Genomic DNA, 22,127 nt, shown 5'->3' on the forward strand with positions numbered 1-22,127 from the left:
ATACTAGGGAGCCTTGTTTGCACATAAAGCTAGTGTGGCAGAAATGCTGCTGCATTGAGTCCTACATTTATCTCAGAAAAGGAGTGGCGGAATGAGGTGAATCACTGGCCTTGCAAGGAGTTATTTGCCTTTAAAAAGAAAAGGCCTGGAACACTGTGGAACAGCATATGCTCTGGGCATATGCTGGTATTGTGTGCATGAAAGTGATCTGCTGCTTCATATAGCTAAAATTTTTGGTGGCTGTTAGCACACGTATGCATGCATGCAAGCATTTAATGTTCAGAAATTTTGTGCCTTTTTTTCACAAGCTGATGGCACCTTCAACTAAAAAACTATCCTCTCTTTGTATGTGAAAGTGTAGGCTCATGTCTAGCTGTCTAGTGCAGTGAATTCTGCGATGAATGCCGCAGTGTTGCGACAGAAGCACATGAAAAAGGGGAGCAAGCATAAAGAAGCAGAAAAAAAAAACTTTCATTCATGTAGAGTAATCTATTTCAAACTTAAAACCTGCAAGAGAATTTATCAGTGTTTGAAATATTGAAAGGTGGGTCTGAAACAATAATCCAGAATAATGCATACCACCTAGGCATGCATTTTTTTCATTTAAGCACTGTGGCAGAACCAATGTAAATTTAAAGCACCAGCTCATTTCTCGCTGCATGTTCAGTACAGACACTACTGCAATAAGTGCCTGTTGTTGTGTATCCTACTCAACAAATGCTAGCAGAGGTACAGGTTTGGGAAGAGCTGTCTGCTCATATTTTCCCTAAAAAAAAAAAAAGTGCCTAGCACAAGGGCATTAAAGAAAGTTAAAAGAAAACTGTTTCATTGCTTGGTGGCAGATTAATCGCCAGAGCTTCGAGTGAGCAGCAAAAAGCAGGTAGCACCTTTTGTTTGTGCACTCTGTTTGCAGACTTTTCGATAAGCATCTCGTGCACCGGACTGCATCACTCGAAGAAGAAGAGGACAGTGATAAAGTGGCCAGTTTGAAACACATTGTTGAATGATGAACACAGCGTGAAAGATGAATGGTATTCACGTGAAGAGAGGTAGACTGTCACATGCAGCATGCTGGCACGTTTTCCTGTGGTAACAATAATCAGACACTAGCAGAAACTGCGTGTATGACTGCAATGCTGTGTATGAGATATTCTCTGCTTTCACAATGAATTTATGCTGTTCTCACGTAACGAACATCACTCAAGAAGCAGCGGCACTATTAATAACTACTGTGTGACTGGTAGCTAGTTCAGAATGCCTTTACGGCGGATGGCGGCTATATCCGCGAAGCTCCCCCGACGTCACTCAAAAGCCTGTTGCCGCTTCCGAAACTGCCTGCAAACTATAGGTCTACCCATTTCTGATGTTCATGTGACCATGACGCCTTCACTAGTGAGGATATTGGCAGTCATGTGGTATGTAGTTTTGCGTGTGACCACCTCGGATCCTATAAAATGTAAAAAAATGAAAAACAATTTTTTTAACGTGTGTGGGCTTTATTTCGTGGTACTCGTCGGCGTCTGCGATGGCATGCGCAAATTTAGTCGATGCCGGCGCTTCTGCGCCGCCGGCCTTGTGTCCAGATTGTCTCGTGTGACGCGCACTTTTGTAGTTAACAGATTGTCTTTCGAGCTAAAAAAAAGCGGGCGAGGTGGGTTTGAGGAGGGGCGCGACTTTCTTTTCCCCTTCACGAGCCGACGGCGACGCCCTCTTCGAGCCAGGCGTGGCGCAGCACCTGCTTGAGAGTGGCGCGCTTGACGATGTCGGGCTCGAGCATGTGGCGGATGAGGCTCTTGCAGGACGAGCTGATGGAGTAGTTTGGCGGGAAGCGGACGTCGCGGTGCATCTGCAGCCGTATCTGCGTCTTGATGTTGGTGTCGTCGAAGGGCATCGTTCCCGTCACCATGATGAAGAGGATGCAGCCCAGCGACCACACGTCATACATCTTGGGGTTGTACGGGATGCCCTGAAGCACCTCCGGGGACGCGTACGCTGCGCTGCCGCAGTACGTCGAGCTCAGCACGCGCTTGCCGTTTGGGTCATCTGCGGAGGAGGAGCGGAACATTGAACTGCGAGCCTGCCTTGTCTCTACACGGGGAGACTGGAGCGACGCGGGTGTCATTCTTACGAAAGGGCGCAGTGAAGAACGTTAGCGGCAATGGGTACGATCTTCGCTACTTCGTTTTTACAGTGTAAAAAAACACATGATTTCCAATTGGACATACTATAGATCTAGTCTCAAGAAGCAACACTGGGTTCGATCCCCAGTGCCGCCGGGTACCCACCGGTGATACAATGAGTACAAGCTTCCCCTGGCCTGGTGCTCGCCTCATTCAGGCTGAAATGCTTGGAAAATGAGTCTTTGACCTCACCTTGAGCGAACGAAAAATACCTTGTGCCATGGCGCTCTTTGGCCGCAGATGCCCTTGCGCCATCAAAGTTCACTATCATCAACACTGAACGCGCCGAATGAAGTTACAGGCGCTATAAGGGTTGTAGTCCATATCGGAGCGTAATTAAATCCTTCGAATCCACAGCGTCTACGGATCGATCATTCTTGTACGTTTGAGCTGGCAGGATTCTACCGATCGAGGCCGCCAGCGTGCCAATTGAGGCTCCGATCGAGGTGGACAGCAGCTTTAGGGAAGCGTTATAGACAGCGTTTCGGTTTGCGAAGTGCGGCCAAGCGCGCGCACTCGGGAAGCTGCAAGCAGGCGCCGCTATACACGAAGGCGGCGGCGGCACTCACGACAGAAGCGGCTGAAGCCGAAGTCGGTCAGCTTGACCGTGTTCTCGTCCTTGAGCAGCACGTTCTCGCACTTGAGGTCCCGGTGGGCGATGTTCTTGCCGTGCAGGTAGTTGAGCGCGCTGGCCAGCTGGCCGAAGTAGCGACGAGCCCTTTCCTCGTTGATGCGGCCGTGGTTCTGCGCGTAGGCCCGCGCTTAAGCGTCGCTACCCCCACACCAAAGGGCTGCACCAACTTCAGCACTTGAAGTGCGTCGGGAAGCGAAATCGTGGTCTCGTTTAGGGAGCTTCGAGCTGTACCATTGGCGGCCGGGTGCTCGCCACTTGAAGCTGCCTACTCGAGGTCTTGCCCTGCTTGCACGAGGAGCAACGTTGCCGAGGCACAAGCGTGCGCAGGAGCACTTGTGCAGTGCACAAGGAATCACTATAATGTAGTCGAACCGCGTTATAAGGAAACTTTATAACGAAATAATGGATATAATGAAGGAATCGCGATTCCCCTTGGAACATTGGTCAACACGGGCTATAACGAAGCTACGGCTAGAACTGTATTGCAGCAGGAGTGCCTCTCTGCTAGGAGCGGCATGGTGACCCTTTGCGGTCTACACAACCCAGACCACATAAGCAGCTCATCTACTCAAATCTACCGCAGACAAAGATTTGTCGGCACTAACGGCAGAGCCCGGATGGTCAGTGGTGGCTTGGGGATGACAGGAAACAAAAGGAACGACCAGATGCGCAGGCTAGCCGAACTGAAGCCACGGCTTTCTCTCCCGCTCCTTTTAAAAAGCTCAGGTGCGCTTTGCTCACCCGGATGTGGTCCAGAAGGTCGCCGTGCTCGGCCAGCTCCATGATGATGAAGACCTTTTCGCGCGCCTGCAGGATGCGGTAGACCTTTACGATGTTCGGGTGCTCGATGCGCGGCAGGATGTCCAGCTCGCGCGGGAGGAACCGGTTCACAAAGTCTGACGACGTCTGGTTCTTGGCGATGATTTTGACCGCGTACCGGTCCTGGCCCTTCGATATCTCTCTGCGTGTGGCAGCGCCGCACACGTTCGTTTAACGGCGAGTCTGAGCGAAGAGTGCGTTTTCTGGACCTATCCGCAGTACAAGCACCATCCGCTACACCTCATCTGCTCCTAATCCTACAGACAGAAGTTCGGGTGGTTGACTAGAACACACAGTACAGAGCTCGCACATCGAAGAACACACGCGCGCTGCGTGGGTGAATGTAGTCGATATACACGGATGGCATCGTCTGCGTAAAATCACTTATTCCGTATATTTTACGAGGTAACCTTTAGTGCGGTTTCTATTAAGTCTTTATAGTATTTGACAGATTAAGACAACATTGTTTTCTTTTTCGTATTATCGTTTCTTCGTATTTATGCTTGTGGCATGTACTCTCCGTAAGAACATTTTGTTTTGGATCTAAGGTGTACACTCATGGACAAAGGTTTGCGGGTTCGCATGAAAAAAAAAGTTTCCTCTTGGGGAGGTAAACCAGTTCACTGGGAAAGCAGGGAACCATGAAAGAACATACACGCTACATGTCCTGGAACAAACACCGGCTTACTGTGCTAACCAACGCAGCGATTTTTTTTTCATGCAACTGCATCGCGAAAACTTTTGTCCATGTATTCACGCGAGGGCCACTCATTCTATAGCGTGCACCTCAGACGGGAATTTGCACACTGAGTTTATTTTCTGTCTGCTGAAGCTCTGCTCATAGAATGATTGGGTGCCATGCTCACATGCTGGAACATCAGCGAAACGAGGTGATTCTACTCTGCCGGCGAGTGAGCGCACCCTTCTCTTGATTATCGCTCGAGGAGCTTTGAATACCCTGTTGTGTAAGTTAAGGAAACCAGCACGTATGTGTACGAAAGAGTCTAGATTTTGCTTGCAGTGTCCGAGATACTTAAGTTTGTTCAAAGTATGACGCGGCTGGCACAAATGCGAGAAATTCTGCTGTCTTTTATCCAAGAAAAGTATCGCGCTAGCTCCAAAAGAAAAAAAAAAGCGCAAGAAGAAAGCACTGCAGGCATAAAATCTACACGTAATTTTTTTCTTATCTGAGCGCGGCACCTCATTTGCCTGGTACGTGAGATGATCATAAATATTCCGCTGCCCGCGCATACTCACGCTGCGAAACTATGCAAGTAGCATGCACGAGGCTCTGCCGACGTTTAAGGGGATGTGATTGAGAATGGATGGTTTTAAGCCATTAACGGTAGAAAGGTGTACCGGTGCAGTTCGAGGCAGAAGTAGTTGATAATCGCAGGATGAGTGTTAATTACTCTAAGCAGCAACAAGGTGATGGGATTCTTCCGTGCGTTGCGTACGCCGAACCATTCGCATATCATAAGGAAGCCGCACATATTCGACGTTTGTGCCGATGCACAGCGCGAACACTGTGCCGAGACCGCAGTCCTTGCGAAAAGGCATATGCTACGCAAGGCAGTAATTTAGGTTACGTTAGGTGTCACAACTGCCTGCCGCATCTGCTCACGGTCAGTCACGAAAAGGAACAACGCAAAGGGGAGACGGGGGCTGGCGACAGCCACCGCAAGTTTTGTCGGGCCCCACCGAAAGTACCGGGCCACACAACGCCTACAGAGGCATCGTGCCTGGCCAAAATGTTATTCGCCCTCGATGAAAATTTCTTCCCGCCATTCCTGGTTACGAAATGTAAAGCGTTGTGGGTGCGAGCACCGAGCTACGGCGTTGCTCATATCCGCAAAGCCAAACAGCTGTGAGAGCCAGACTGCCCTGCACCTTCTGCACGGAGCCAACAACCGTCCAAGGCAACCATCGCGCGGTGCTCGGCTACAGAAATTTGAAATTAAATTCGTGGGCGAATCCTAATACCGTTGCATGATAATCACCGCACCAAACAGTCGACAAGACCGACCGCAACAATGCCATAAAGAAATGCAGTAGCGCTGGGGTACAGGACGTCGCAGCCAGAACCGGTGCATCCCCGGCCCTAACCCTCCATGGCGTGGAGGCCCCTCAAAATCTGAGTGAACCCCGAGGCGCACTGCTAGTTCCTCGAGAAAGACCCAGGAAAATTCCCGCGCATGGTTGCGGAAGGCTGTGGCATCTAAGCACAGCAGCCGCCCAACCGGCAGGAAGGGGGGGGGGGGGGGGGGTCGGGTGGCCCCCGGCGGGTGCTCGCGCGCGAGGCTTACTTGACCCGGCAGTAGGAGCCCTCGCCGATCGTCCTCCCGACGGTGTAGCCCTCACGAATGAGGCACTGCGCCGAGGAGACGCTGCGCGCAGGCAGCTCCCTGGCTCCGCTGCTCATGGCTCCTCGGGACTTTTGCTAAAGCCGCGAATGAGGGAGACAGCAGGCCACGCAGACGCCGACCATCCGAAAGCCCACCACGTTATGCTCGAGAAACCTGGTGGCGGCTGCAGGCGGTCCCATTGTTCGGCCCGAGCCACGGGCTTCACGCGTGCGTGCGCGCCTCCTCCTGCTCGCTTCTTCTTCGTGGGCCATGGGTGCCTCTGGCTCAAACACCGGTGCAGACTATGCATGGTGCCCAGCTGGCCACCGCTCCGTGCTTTCGCGCTTGTGTCCTGGACGGGGCTTCAAATTCCCCGCCAGCAACTGCTCGAATCCGTTCGGGACCGCGGTAAACGTTTTCCAGATAGAAGGTTGGGCCACGCGATATTCGCGCAGTATCCACGAGGTCTTGGTTCTTCAGTGTTTTCTCACCACCTCCAACCGCTTTTATCACAGACATACAGTTTGCTCTCTCTGTCCCTCTGCCTCGGAACATGCGTCGTGTGAGAGTTGCATCCGCCGTTGCATCACCTAGATTCCATTACTTCTAAGCTTTTCTTTCTTGTTCGGGTTTTAATGCAGTGAAAAACGAACACTAGGCTAGGAAAGGGTTGGTTTAATGGAGCTATAAAAAATAAAGCATTCGTGAAAGCTGATTATAGCTTTGGAATACTCTGTAAGGTTCACTGATGTGAACCTGAAAAGGCAGAAGTCGGCACAGTACTGATTGTGAATTATCCCGCATCCTAACTGAAAGCAATGATCTCGCGCCATGCCATTACAATTCCACAGGTATTGAAAATACACAGATATGAATTCCACAGATATGAAAATTCTATTTTTGTGTCACTCTTCGCGAAGCACACACACACACACACACCAAGAGAGAGAGACCCTTTAATGAAAAGCAGAGAATTTTTAAAATCGCTGACTTGCTACTGTGCGTGGGAAATGGAATTGGTGAGAAAACGACGGAAGGAGAGAGGTGCAGAAATCAATAAAGGAAAATGAGTAAAAAATAACAAAACAAAAGTAATAAAAAACAGGCGTTTAATTTGGGTTGAGGAGCTTCAACGAGAACTGTTAGAAGTTGTCAAATGGCATAATACAGTGCCCTCCAAAGGGCTGACAAAGATCGCTGCGTGAAGGGCGCATAGTGGAGAGATGCAAGGGGTATCAGGGCTTGTCGAGTAGACCAACGTCGTCAAAATAGGCAAAGTCACTGCACGTCTCTGCTGCGTGTGGCAGGCTAAGGGACCTAATCACAGTATACTGTTAGAAGCACTTGGGTGAGCGATCCCATGCTATGCTCATTGTACGCGCGCTCGTCGGCATAGGCTGTGCATTCAAACAGGACACGCTGCACTGTTTCGATTGAGCCGCGGTTGTCAACTAGCAGGCCGATCACTTGTCCTAAACGGTTCCGTAAGACGTTTGTAAACACGGCGTTCGCACGAAGTCGAGGATAAACAGTTTCCAGACGGCGAGGAAGACTGGGAGGTAGTCTAGATCTGAGATGTGGGTCGATTGAGAAGTGGGTAATGATGTAACGAAGAGCTTCAGAGCCAATTCTTTTCTCCGTAGGCATATCTTTTAGCCAGTTGGGACGCGTCTTATTTCGTGAAGAAAATTCTCCTGTGGTTCCGATGCCGAAGACCCTTGCGAGCCACTTAATATGCTTTTTCGTTGGCCAGAATTTCTTCGTGAACTTGTATCAACTGAAATGTTATACAGTGGTCTGCGGCAGTAACGTGTGTCGAGAGAAACTGGCTGGTGCCTGCATGGTTTTCTTCAACAGGCTGTGCAGGGTTTGTAGCGCTGCTCTGGCGTCCGTGAAAATCACCCGTCGGCCAGGGGCTCGGCGCAGGATATAAAGGACAGCTCTACTGTCGTGGACGATGCCTTCCGCTGCAGGCGATAGGAAAACACCTGGCTTGTTAAGGGCACGTAAAGGCCACAGGAGGAGGTCTCCTGAGAAGTTAAGCCATCGGTGAAGATGTGGGTGTCCTGATAATATTTTTTAGCTAAGAGATCAGAGCAACTCGCAGTAGCGCAGCCTGTGGCACGCGGCTATTTGCATTCGCACCTGGTATAAACTGTATGATCTCCAAGGCGAGACTGTCCAGGAAGGAAAGGGCAGAGCCAGTGATTTCTGCGGCTGAGTGATGGTAGGGAGGTGCTGGAGTTGCACAGCTTGGCCAATGGCAGAGTTACCGGGGGTTATGTGGCCATGGTGTAGAAAGTGCTTCCTCCCTTGTAATACATGCCAGAAATTAGTACACATAGTTTTCTAGAACACGATGTCATCTAGCGGGAGGCATCCTGCTTTTGCTACTGTTCCCAAAGGCAGAGGAAGCCCTTGGGGTAGCTAAGAAAGATTCGCAGGCAGCTGTTTCGCACGGCTTCCAGGGACTTCTGTTTGGAGGTAATCTGTGAGGTACCGGTAAAAAATATGATGTTCCCTCAACATAGGCTTCTCGAACCAGGATTATTGAGCGGCAGCTGCTGCCACATCGTGTTCCCGCAGTGAACCTGAACTTTTGTGATGCTGTGACAATCATTTCAAGAAGTTTTCGATTCTGAGGTGTCCCAGGGAGATTTATGTCTATCACAATACCAAGAAATCGCTGGTACCATACGTAAGGTATAGCGCCCGTCCACCTAGAAAAAGCGGATATCTGGTCATTGTTTTCCTTATGAAAGCCATGGCAGCACTCTTTTTCTGGAGAGAAGCGGAGACCTCGGGGAGCCAAATGCATGGAGGAGTTCAGTAACAGGCGCGCCATAGTCGTACGGGTAAGAGGCGTTACGACCGCCTTATGCGACGTGCACGATGCTTTTAGCTTGCGAGAGGACAAGCACACCCGACACTAAGTATCTGTTGGCGCACTGACAGCCCGGCGGTTTAGCCTTGAGCTCGAAACGATTAAGCGAGCTGCGCTGCTGGACCACATCGTTAACCTTCTGTCTTCTTGAAATGGGCTTGAATCTAGGCAATTTGGCTTCACCATTTTCCGCAGTGCCCTTTCCTTTGGCTTACTGCGGCGATTTCCTGGCTCAGTGAACTGTAGGCTACCCTATCGCGCTAGTTCTGAACTTTCCGGCTGCGTGATCATGGTGTCTTGCGATGGTGAGGGCTTGAGGAAGTATCAAGTAGATCGGCGCTTGCGTTCACTTGTGGTATTTTGCATACGAGCCGATACTGATTAGCTGATTAATAGCTGCTTATGTAGGTAGCCAAGACACCTATAGCCTGCATGCTGCAAAAGTCTCTATGCCATGTTCACTTATTATTAGGCTGTCTAATCTGGCATCCGTGCAGAATGAAGGAAACGGAGATGGACAGTGTCGCTAGTCAAGTTCCAGGATGTTCTGTTGACGCAGGAACCGGGGTGTCGCTTGCAGCCTTCGCAGAATTTTTGACACTGTTATGATGTCTGTACTCCGAGTAACGTTGTCGAATTATTCTTGGACTTGCGCTTATGCCTACTGCGGGATTCTGAAGGATCTCACAATTAGTAGCTTCGCGTAAGCTTGGGGGACGCAACTTTGTCTTCTTCCGTCGAGTAATCGTCGTTTTCATTACGCGTGCAAATATGTTCGCTCTTGCCCTGCCCTGCGAGCTACACCACACATCATGTGTACTTGAGCACATCCAATCGAATTATTTTACATTGTTCAGCAGATTTCTTTAGTTATGAGTTGCTTTGGAGAGTCAATGCGGTGTACATTATTTCGACGTTCCACGGGTGAATGCCGTAACCACGAAAATAAGAACATCACAGCTAGGTACACTGTTAACAGGAATAGCAGAAGTCGTGCCCACGAAATATGTTGCGTTATTTTGCGCGAAATATTGACCTTGGAGTTGCAGATCGAACACAGATGGTACTTACAAGCAAAACAAGATTTGTTAGGAGTGCGAGATGATCATCATAATCATGAATGTGTCTGTCAAAGACGTTTAAAAAGAACTAATAATTTCAGACTTTAAAAAGCAACGAAGTTTTTCTAGCTTGTTGTGAAATGCTCGGATAAGCGGGATAGAGCTGCTGCTCATGTTTAGATGGATGTGACAGCACACTGGCAGCATATGAAATTGCCAATCTATAGGTCCTATACCCCTCGCAAATGGATAGCGCGCGGAAATTGTAGGTAACCGTAATGTTTCCGTAACAGTAAGGACATCCCTTGAGAGCATGAGCTTTCGCCAGCTTGGCTTGTCCCTCCTGACAACTAAATCACCCATCTTCCCCAAGCTCCCAACTGGAATGTATCTTGGTTGCGGCAATAACGACCCCAGGCAGATTCGATTAAGACTTGGGCATGCGCTTAAAGGACACAAGAGCATTCAGTACTACAGGAGGAGTGGCGGCAGCGAGTGGAGCCCAGGCGGTGTGCCGTTTGTCACTCGCTGTATTGTCTTATCCTCGTCTTAAGTCAGGGTTTCGGACGTTCCCTGTCTTGTAAGGTGCTTTCCACTGCACTCCCTTCGCAATGAAAAGATTACACCAGTGTCAAAGTCTTCATATCTGAACTGTCTTGTATCGGATATTCCGTTCAGCAGTTCCCATTGCTCCCGGTATTTGGCGCTTCTATCCTATAGGATAATCTTGAAGCCGTCAATCGGAAGGTTATGGAGGTCGTCACTGGTTTTTCCCGAATCACTTAGGCAGTGTATCGGGAACATGTACTGTATTCGGAGAATTTGTGTACCAGTGTTGTGGAGCTCGCAGACTGGAGGCAATTAAATCACTTGATGCATGAGTTAGTGGCTTGCACTTGACACATATTTTACTGCCAATAGCACAGCCGGTTCTTTCTCCGTGGGATTTAACGCTAACGCCAACAACAAAGCAGCCGGCCTCCATGCTCCATCGTTCTCTGTGTCGGTGTCAAGAAACAGACGCCACTGTCCAGCGTGCTCTAACTCGGACGTCTAGGTTCAAAGTAATATAATCTTCTTCCTCCCATTGTGCGGAACTAGTCTTTATGCAAGGAGGCGCTTTCCTCTGTAGCTGCCATCTTCCTACCTGCTGTTGCCCGCACTGTAATTGGCACCGGCGTCATCTAAGCAGTTTGCCAGCTTGAAGGATGCCGCAGCCCCGCACTTTGCCAGAATGTTATTCGCTTCACGCCTCAAATATTGGAACAAAGTCACGGTGAACAAAGTCAAGTATACTGCGTCGCTCCTGACCTTTTTGGTGAACACAGGGAGGCAGATTCAGAAACCCGCCTGGTGGCTACCATGCATATCGTCACTGCCTACAGTCCTGAATGAGGGCGCCCTTTTCTTGGCGGAGAAGGAGCACCCTTGGGGCCGCGCTGTATTCATTTCATGTGAGGTAACCTTCTCACGGTTCAAGCCATGCAGAGGAAGTTCACCGGCAACCTCTGCGACGACCTCGGCGAAACTTGTCTTCACTCCTTATTTTAACATTCTCTCTCCTGCACCCCATTCCTCATTTCTCAACCTATGCCTCATGGCACACTTCTAAGATAAAAAGCAAGTCGCACTTCGAAGGACACGAGTTGGGGTGACCCTAGCCAATCACTTCAAAACTGGCCTCACTTCGGAGGTTTGCTTACCCGCCCTGAATGTCTCGTGTGCTATTGACTCGACATAGAAGCGAACACCAACCAGCTGCTAATTAAAGGTCTTCGATTCAATGAAATCAACCAGGATTCAGCGCCTGGTAACTAGGCGTTCACATATGGACAACGAAGTATGCTATGTGGCGTGGACAAATGAACTTTATCAGCGGTTCCTTTTGAACCTCAGACATTCCGCAAAATTGTCTTCACTTATATAATTCATTGTCCTTACCCATTCAGGCAGTGAACACCGTATTCAGAGATAAAAAAAGGTAGATTTAAGGCAGGGGGAAAGTAAGCCTAACGCATTCTTTGAGAACGAAATTTAAGAAATGCATTGTAAAAATGCGGCCACCGTCTGCAAAGGTTGCCTGTAATAATTAACGCCATTTATTATCCTTTAATGGTGTATAATGTACTATATAATCCCTCGTATGATACCACTATTGCGGGCATTTCAGGTTTACCACAAGTAAATAAATCCTTCCTTGTACTAAGCATTGTTACAGCGTCACCAAAAAGAACGTTTTAGGAGCAAGACCCTCGCGCACGAGTTGCGATTCTTTGTCACAAAGGGGAACGTCTCTGGCTAAAAATAAAAAAAAGGTAGAGCAGTTCACCTATCTCCTCGGAGTATTACGAAACACAAACTTTCTGATTGTTGCGCGTAATTTGTGCGTTGTACTTCAGGGAGCCACTCATGCCCTGCCCAAAGTCTGGCCTTGGCGCAGATAAACGGGATGTCATCCGTCGCGCACGTTCTTCTGCTCATTTAAACGGGCGCGATTTAGGCACGCTCTCAGCTTTCTGTGCACCGGTCACGCAACTCGGGCGGCATGCGCGAGCGTATTTGCATGTATCTCGGCGCCGCCTGCCGCGTCCACTCAACGGCGAAGGCAATGTGTACATACAGCGCGGCCGGGTCGTTATTCGTATCGACGTGTATACGGCCTCGACGCATCGATCGACGAGCAGAAGGGCGATGGGGCTCGGTGTCTTCCATGGAAGTAGCGTTGCAAGGGCGCTCGAATCACTAAACGATGCCGCCCTGCGGCGCTCTGGGTCAGGGCTAGCCTGTGGGCCACAGTTCGCACCAGCTGTGCAAGGGCACGAGGTCATACATAACGCCTATACGGGTGTAAAAAGGGAGTAAGCTGTCTTCTGGCGCACTCCCTTTTCACACCTTTCTGTTTAGAGTGTGCCTGGCTTGATTCAGGATTGGCTGAGAACACTGACCCGAGAGATTTTTTTTTTCTTTGAAAGCTCATGGAATAGTTATCGCTTGTAAAACAGAACTAAAAAATACAAGAGGCAACCACACTAAAAAAACGAACAAAACCAAATTTAGGACACGAAGTACATTCCCACAACCCGTTGTGTATACTCTGTGGATCACTCGATATTGCTAGATATCGCTGTGGCTCAGTGCATGGTTATGGTGCTCGGCTGCTGACCCGTAAAACGCCGGTTCGATCCCGGCAGCGGCGGTTGTATTTCGACGAAGGCGAAATGCTAGAGGCCCGTGTGCTGTGCGATGTCAGTGCACGTTAAAGAACCCCAGATGGTCGAAATTTCCGGAGCCCTTCACTTCGCCGTCTCTCATAGCCTGAGTCGCTTTGGGACGTTAAACTACCATAAACCAACCACCGAAATTGCTATTGGTTTCATTGAAACTGATCGCGTCAGTCGCATTGTCCGCGAGGGCACCTAGAACATTGGCGAGCTATGATCTAACGGAAAAATTCTCGAAACTATACGTATAGAAGCGCCACCTGTAATCAGCGTAAATTGTTGTCATTACATCTTCCGCTATGACGAATTGCTCTGTGATACTGCCCTTGACTGGCTGGCGCTAGGTGTTCTGATTTGCAGGTTTCTTTGAGAGCGTACTCAAATTGCGTTCAGCTACGACTTAATAGTTTTGGCAGTAGCTCATGCTGCATATATTCATGTATTCTTAATATCGGGTTATCGAAATGCACCTACAATACATAGCCAAGTTTGTTTGTTGATTAGCTTTGCTGGGCCATCCCACCTACATTGTCACGTGGCTTTGGCGTGAGAGAGTGTGAACGTTGCTTGTTTTGGAGTCTCGAGTCAGCTAATCTCCTTTTTATTTCTTAAAATTTAGTGGCAGAAATGTTGATTATATGCACATGGAGGTTCCAGCATTATGCAACTCCACACCCAAGGCGAAAGTGTGAACCAAAAGTACGTAACTATGGGAACCTGTAACCCAGTAACAAAACACAAGCATTAAGAGATAAATTACACGAAGCGGAGAACAAGCGAGGTAATATTCGGCTGGACCGCTAGGACAGCTTAATAATAATAATAATAATTGGTTTTGGGGGGAAAGGAAATGGCGCAGTATCTGTCTCATATATCGTTGGACACCTGAACCGCGCCGTATGGGAAGGGATAAAGGAGGGAGTGAAATAAGAAGGAAGAGGTGCCGTAGTGGAGTGCTCCGGAATAATTTCGACCACCTGGGGATCTTTAACGTGCAGATTTTTGACATATTACTGCATTCTTCGTGATTACGAAGGTTACGCAGAGAGTAAGGTTGGGCAAGGTATTGAAAACATAAAACTTCTCGCAGTGATTATCTGCGAATATGAGACACTTTAGGGGCAACAGAGTGGACACGAAAAGATGGAAGAGAGAGGCGGGAACGACCGAGAGTTTGGTGGGCAGATGAAATCAGGAAATTCGCCGGGAAAGGTGGCCCCGCTGTGCAGGAGATCAGGGAAGATCAGTAGAAGTTGTCTTCAACCCAAAGATATTTCCAATAAGCGCTCTCTGGCCGTCGCCATATTGCTCTCTGGACTGCTGTGTGCGCCTGATACAGAGTGGAAGCGGCGGTACAAGCTCTCTCCACCTGCTCGCACAGAGCAGCTGTTTAGACCTCGGCGTGCTCCGTGTAGAAAGGTCTATAGTAGAAGCAAGCAGACTGATGATAGTGAACCTGCTAGGTCAAGAGAGCTTCTATGATGGAACGCAGTATTATCAGAGGGCATGGATTCGTATCGACCACTGCTGCAAAATATCGGTGCACAAATGTTTTCTTTTGCGTTTCGTCTCAATTGAAATTCAGCTTCCACGATGGGGATCGAGCCCGCCGCTTTTGGCTCAATAGGGGAAGGCCATATATCCACCCAGCCACCATGGTGAGTTCAATGAGCGCATCAAAAGCATCGCGCCTGATATGGCGCCTGAAGTCAATGCTCAAGGTTGCCAAAAATTCCAATGCTCAAGGTTGCCTCCACCGGAATGTCTTTAACGGGCAAATGATTCGCAGGTAATGAGATCATCTGGAATTTTGTCCCATAGAAAAGCGAATTCCTTGGAAAGGTACCGAACCCACTGTCTCGGCTAACAAGGGCAACAACGCCGTAGCTGCTAATTAACGCGGCAAGTTAAATGTAGCTAATGACAAGGGCTGCGCGAGCATATTTTTTCTCACAGAGGGAACATGTGGCACACAGAATAATAGAAATCTTGGGTCGAACAATACACAATACAATATACAACCTCATTCTGCACGATGCTCAGGTATTATTGGAACCTGCGGAAGCATCGAGCGCTTGTGGGCGGGGCACATATTGGTTCGGTGCCCGTGTTACTCTATACGTCGGGATGGAGAACTGCGATTGACAGTGACGCGGTCTCCATAAATGCAGAGGTGGAATAGAAAAAAAAACGTTCAGAAAGAATTGCTAAGAACAAATAACTGGGAGGGACACGGAATATAAAACCGTGAACATCGGTTAATGTGGTATAAGCATCCGCAAGAAACCGAAACACAGACATGAAAAGCGCAAACGTAAAGGGCGGAGAAATATGCATGTGACAAACTTTCACAACCCGTCTGAGGTAAACATCAAGCCGCAAGGAGCAGTGAGGAATATCTCGGCCACGACTGAACATACGTAGGCGGCGGGTGCACTCCCGATTCGAGAGGGGGAAACTTTATTACTCAACCTGAACCAGATGCCGGACAAGCCCGAATTTTTCTTTACCTGTGAAATTTCTGTGGGAGCTGTATAGCTTTCTTTTGTAGCAGCATGGCTGCGCTTGGGTGGATGCTAATGAATAATTGCTCCTATATTACAAATCTACTCCACGTTAGGGGATTCCCCTAAACGTTCGACCATTAACCAGACGTCCAGTAAGACTCTGAAGGCGATTCATGTCCGAGTGAAACTGAGTTTGTACGGGCAAGGTTAGAGTTGAATCTGAATGTCAGAAGAAAATATATAGTAGCTGTATCTTGCCGGTACTTACCCATGGGGCAAAAACATGGAGGCTGACGAGAAAGCTTGAAGTTAAACTGAAGACAGAGCAGCGAGGTATGGAAAGGAAAATTATACGTGTATTGTTAAGAGACAGGAAGAGGGCAGAGTGGGCCAAGGAGCAAACGCGAATTAGTGATATCCTAGCTGAAATGAAATAGAAGAAACGGGCTTGGCCCGGGCATGTAATGTGAAAGCTGGATAACCAATAGTCGCTAAGGATAACAGAGTGAATTCCAATAGAAGGCAAGCGTTGTAAGTTGCTGCAGAAGGTTAGGTGGGCGTTCGAGGTTAGGAAATCTGCGGTGACAATGCGGCCGCAGCTGGCGCGGAACCCAGAGTTAATTGGAGAGATATGGGAGAGGCTTTGCCTTACTGTGGACGGCAGTTAAGCTGATTATTATTATTACGTGTATTAATTAACGGAAATTCGTGCTATCCGAGTTCGTGTGAGGCCTCGTGAGTCTGGCTGAAGTCCAAGTTCCCGTGATTTATCCACGTATTGCCCGCGCGTTGATTAGGGGTAAATAGTAGTGTATATTATTTATCCCTCAAAGATAACTGATTTGAAAGTAGAAGGAAAAACAACCGCGTGCCGCCGATGATTTTTTTTTTTTTCACTAATTCTTGCGAGTCGAATTCGTTCGGGACGCCAATTTTCCTTTGCTGTGAAGCCAACTTTTTAGTTATTTACCTTCGTGTGTACTCGTCCGTGCTACACTCTAACCACACACCCTCGGCAGGAAGTATACCACGCAAGAGAATCCTGAGAGTGTTTTTTTTTTGTAATTTATAAGCAAGCAAATGAATGGCCAAATAGTGTGCGGCTAAATTGTGCATTACGGAAAGCAGACCGAATACTACACAACCTTAGCCTTGCGAAATTCGAGTTACTGTGCCAACTAACGAAAATAAGCCTGAAAGGAAGTTCTATACACAGCAGTTCAGTTCCTACAGTTCCTGATGCAGTGATACGGTAGGTTCGAAGGAAGGAATGAGTGCGACGCACCAAGGAAAACTGGTTCAATCCAACTCCTCCGGTCGTCGCGTCATGATAAAACCCCGGGCTAACACGACCTTAGCCGACTGGTTTCGAAAGTGGCCGCATGCGTTACGACCGTTGCGGTGTAGTGCGGTGTATGCCGTATACCCATCTCGGGGTCTCGCGTTGTCGGATGCCATAAACGGCACCCATGGAGACCGACTATAAAGCGAGGACGATATCACTGCGATTTCGCAACGCAGTTACAGCGCAGACGAGCGTGCTCGGACCGGCACGCACAAAGTGAAGGACGTCAGTGGAGGGACGTGTCTTAAAGCCAAGCTTCCTCTCTCCTGCCTGCCGCACTATACCGGGGTTTCTTTTTAATTTCTTCATCTCGTTGATGGAAGGCGGCGTGTAGCTGTCCCAAAACGAATGGGGGCTTCTGAATCTCGAGATGTGTGGGGTCATCGCTTATGAGATTATCGGCGACATAAATTTAGCAGGACATTGCGGTACTGACTCAGCAGTCTTCGCAGGAATTACAGATACCACCTGCAGGGGAAGTTACAAGAAAATAAGGATGGTTATCCTAGTGAAAAAAAAACAAAACTCCTTGGTGTAATAACGTCATTCGGTTTTTCATACAAAAGTTATACAGTTGTCATACGAATATCATCGGATGTCATTCATTTTTGCGACATCATACATTTATCGTAGAAATGTCGTGCAATATCGTACAAATTCCACAACATTTGAATGACGAAGCCTGTATGAGGTTATTGCACATACAGCTTCTTTCACCGGGGTATACTTTTGGAAATGAGTACGATTTGTACGCACTACGCTAGCTTTGCGTGTAACGCGGGTTGTAACTTGCCGCCGAAGAACTGCATGGCAGTGACTGCACCTGTACAGCTGTAACGAAGAAGGGCCTTACGCGCAACTGATTCCGGGCGAATCTCTCACTTCTGCTGTAGGTATATTCACTATCAGTGTTGAGCCTTTTTGTCGAGAGCACCATTAGAGAGTTATAGCACAGAGGAGACGGATTAGCGGAGACGTATACACGATTAATGTATACCTGCCACTGCGCGTGCGCAGTAGGCATACGTTAATCCAGTATACGTCTGCGCTAATCCGTCTCCACTGTGCTAGAACTCTATATTATCTAAACCGGCCTACCCTGGCGGCAAGAAAACGGACGATGAGTGCACATCTTTGATTCTCATTTAGGGTGTAGGTCTGAACAGAGGTTTCATGCCGCTGTCTTTCACGACAGCTTTCGAGAACTATGACAGCTGCGGCAGTAATGAACGAAGGGCCATATTTCGTAACGTTTCATTCGGTCCCCTGCCATTGTTCGCGGCTCTCAATGACGTAAGCCACGGCTGATTGAGATTTTTTTTTATTTATCTGACAATACTGTAAGCCCGATTTCATTGGTTGCAGTACTCCGGTCTGACCCGACAGCAAACCAGGACAGTCGAAATAGTATGTTACAAAATATCTGAGCGCGCTTTAAATTATTGCGAAAGTTTTTGTTATAAAAAAAAGATACTGAAAGCAATACCCCCCTCAAGCGACTCTGGCGTTGAGACTACACGCTTCGTTCCGTTAAAAATCGGTTAAAAGCGTTGTGTATAAAAGAGTACAATTCCCTGGCAGATACACATGAGGTAGCTAACCCAGGAGAAGCTCAATCTCCCGTTTCCCTCACGTTAGGTCGGTAGCTTTCTCTTCGGTGCATGCTTTTAGAGAGACTCACCCCGGAGTATAGGGACGTTCCCAGCCTACAGTGTGACGTCACTCTTTTTCCCCGTTCCACCCACTCATTACAATCTTTCCCCTCCTCGTGTTCGGGCGACTGGTAATATATAGAAACTGGAAGCTTCGGAATGCGATTCGCATGCGTGATCGAAGCCGAAGCGACTGCAGAACACGCGCGCTCACTGATGTATATAACATCGATCTGTACGACACAGAGTACGACATCCGCTGGAAGGGGGGGGGGGGGGGGGTTGCAGGGCTAAAGAGTAAGGGGGGTGGGGAGGCCTAATGACGTCGTCATGTGCATATTTCTATTCAAGGTCGAAATCGCTGACGACGATTGCTGCATGTGTTCTATCGACCTTACGGTCCGCTGTCACGCAGCTCGTGCGGTTCGCGGAAATCTTCCATAGAGACAGACAGAAGCCTACGAAGCTTATGGTCGGGGCTGTGCTCAGATTTCCCGTTCTTTCTTGTTCCCTGACCGCATACGATCTGCGCTACCACGATCTTTTGTGGGGATCTTTGCTTATGCGTGCGGCGATAAAAGATGAAGAAAGGGGGCGTTGACTTGCTCACATTCTTTGCGGAACTAGTTAGGAAATGGAATCGATAATGAGAAACCACGTAGAAAATGGCGTCGAATAAGAATGGTTTCCTTCCTAGTTCCTGTACAATATATATGAAGACTTTTTATTTGCTGTAGGCTTCCTTGTAAACGAGGTTCGGATCACATCAATTGCACCATTTATATGAACTACGGTCGGGAGAAGGTGTTTAATACTGCTGCTAGGGATGGCTAGAAAAGGGAGACTCATGCTTTTATGTCAAAGCTTATTCCTCTTTACGCATTATTGGTCTCATATATATAATCCTTAGTAATACAAAAGCTTTACACGAATTGCAAGAAAACGTAATGCGAGTTTTTTTTTTTTTTTGCTTGTAAAGAAAGGGCACTGACACAGCGGCAGGGTCACGCGTGGCAATTTTTGCGGCGAGCAGGAGTAATCTAGTAAAAGGAGGAAAACAGTGGAGTGGCGAGGACAGCCACACGAGAGGCACTCGTGTGCTTTTAGGAAGTGTCCTAGAAAATACCGAGTCCCTTATTTTTCGCCGTGTTACCCTCGGATGACAACCGTGTTTTAAACAGCGACCATGGTGCAGCTACGCGACTGGCACTGTCCGCTTCTAAATACAGCAATTTTCTTTTGTAGATTAAACAGCTAGGGTATGAAAAGGTAAAGTTCTAAAAGTTCTAGCAAGTTAACGGTTCCTTTGTTAAAAACTGGAATCACGCCTAACCTTGAGAAAGCGAATGTATAACATTAAGATCATGTTTTTTTTTGTTTTTCTCATACTGACTGAATTATTTCCTGATTAGGAAAGATAATCGTTTTTTACCAGGCGAAACAGCTAGAGGTTTCTGTAGAAAACGTATCGATATGGCACTAGATTTGAAGGTAACTTTTTCATGTGTGAAAACACCGATGCTTGCACGGCTCAGTGAGCATCATCGATACTTAAATCAGTTTAACCGTTGATTATTTTGTCGTTTAGCTCCACGTTTATTATTACTCGTCTTCAGTTCTCCGATTTGACTTGATCTGTGTCGCGACGGAGTTCTGCCCCTGTAACCAATTTTCAATTAACGCTTTCTGAAAAAAAAATAAAAATTTTTCAACTTGTTCCTTGCTGCTGGATGAGTGTCTTCACTGATGCCATAAAAACAAACCGAGATTCCATTGCAAGGCATTGTTCACTAAACGCGTTGCATACGCAGCTATATGTCGAAAACTGCGGTACACTCAGACGTCATTGCGCCTATCTGCCACGGGGTGGTGGAGTCCCGTGCTGCTGCGGCAGCGCCACGGTTTTGAGACCAGCTCATTTCCTCTCGCTTGAGCATGCCGGGCACGCAACGCATGTGGCGTCAGCTTCTGGTCGCTTGTCCTTAGCGCTTTCGATTGGCTTCCCCGTTTCCCCCTTTCATCTCCGTCCCCAGGGGACGTACACACTGGGGCCGCTTAAAGTTCACCGGAGCCCAACGCGGCGAATCGTGGCCCCACCCGTGGGTAAAACTGGATCACGCTGTGCCAGCGGCGACGTACTACCGTGCACGTCCACTTGCGGCCGCGAGACGCGCGCAAGGTTTTGATTTTTTTCTTTTCTGTTTTTCTCTCTGCGTTTACCGATTGCGTTTGATTATGGCGCTAGAAATCGAACTGGACATTTCGGTTGCCATGGCGCCAGCGGTCGACGCGAACTCTGGTGCGCGACGTACGGTGGCTGCGTGAATGTCTGGTCGAAGCGTCCGACATTCACCTCAGCCGGAGGCATGGCTCTCTGCGTGAGGTGAAGAAGGTAGCGTAGAATGTGAGTGGCGTTGCGCACTCCGTCCGTGTCGTCGCTTTGCGTGTCGTCGTCAGTGCGGAGTTTCAAGAATCGGAAATTGACAAAGGCGCATACAAGCTAGAACTAGTAACGACGGGCTCTATGATGCTACGACCAGCACGCAACTGAGTGTGGCAGAGTAATGCTGGAATCAAGGCTCCATCAATGTCTTCAAGAATGTCGGAAGCCAGTTGAAACGCACTCATGTGATTACGTGACGGTGAGTTCTGCTTCATATAGTGGTGTTCGCATCTTGGAACCTCTCTTGTTCAGAGCTCTTAAACACAATTTTATGATACTTAATGGACCTGTGGTAACGTTACTTTTACATCGCAATCACAGCTGAGTGATATTTTGAGGTTACAGGCTAAAGTTTCTGTTCGAAGACTGTGAAGAGATGAAATGGCCTGAAAAAACATGACACGACGCCCACTGTGATATGAATACACATGAAGATTCATAGTGCCTTTTGCGCAGCCGGAAGACTTTGAAGTGTAGCTGTTAGCTAGATTAGCTCTGTGATTGTTTATCCTTGTATATATGTACAAAATGGCACTCGCTTCCGCAATTCGGGTGGCGCTTGGCAATTTGGGAGCGAGTTGAGGTCGGACGGTGTCTAATGGTCGTGTCTGTTCTGTTCTACAGTCATCAATGCCATGACGCAATTGAAGAAAGCTTTGGGCTACACTCGAGCGGCGAGTGACCCGGGAGATGGCAGAAGAGTGGCTCTCTTGAGCGCTATTCCACTTTCCGGTCGTCAGCGGGGAAACTTCAGGTACAGTCCAAATGGATTCAATCGATATCAGCTGAGCACCAGCGCTGGCTTCCTTTCCGACGATATGCGTCCCTTCCAAGACCACGTTCCGGCAACCGCGTCGGCGGCGCTCGGTAGGTTCGGAGATGAAAGGTGCGCCGTGATCGAACACCAAGACAGGACACTGTCACCAGTATGGGGCACCGGTAGCTCCTATCGAAGGTCGTCCGTAAGCCTTGAAGATGACGTCTCCAAACTAACCTCTTCGGAACGTTCCAAGACGTCCCTGGGACACAGGTCTTC

The 22,127-nt window shown here is 48.5% G+C and overlaps 1 protein-coding gene across 1 annotated transcript; it reads right to left on the reverse strand.

Annotated features, from left to right (window-relative positions):
- Positions 1-1,481: 1,481 nt before the first annotated feature.
- Positions 1,482-6,193, reverse strand: LOC144118462 (testis-specific serine/threonine-protein kinase 1-like). The gene is made up of 4 exons (XM_077651398.1): positions 5,940-6,193; positions 3,556-3,775; positions 2,750-2,924; positions 1,482-2,043 (listed from the first exon to the last, which is right to left on the reverse strand). Exons 1-4 carry the CDS (start codon positions 6,053-6,055, stop codon positions 1,688-1,690), a joined length of 867 nt encoding a protein of 288 aa, XP_077507524.1. The 5' UTR covers positions 6,056-6,193; the 3' UTR covers positions 1,482-1,687.
- Positions 6,194-22,127: the final 15,934 nt, after the last annotated feature.

Source organism: Amblyomma americanum, chromosome 2 (genome assembly GCF_052857255.1).
Source record: "Amblyomma americanum isolate KBUSLIRL-KWMA chromosome 2, ASM5285725v1, whole genome shotgun sequence".
In the NCBI taxonomy this organism is placed as follows: Eukaryota; Metazoa; Arthropoda; class Arachnida; order Ixodida; family Ixodidae; genus Amblyomma; species Amblyomma americanum.

Bases quoted from the DNA above. Each gene is read 5' to 3' on its own strand.
- LOC144118462 (XM_077651398.1), bottom strand. From the start codon at position 6,055: ATGAGCAGCGGAGCCAGGGAGCTGCCTGCGCGCAGCGTCTCCTCGGCG. The intron at 2,925-3,555 runs GTGAGCAAAGCG...GCCTACGCGCAG, and splicing joins ACCTTCTGGACCACATCCGG to AACCACGGCCGCATCAACGA. The intron at 2,044-2,749 runs GTGAGTGCCGCC...CCTCCTCCGCAG, and splicing joins CGGCTTCAGCCGCTTCTGTC to ATGACCCAAACGGCAAGCGC.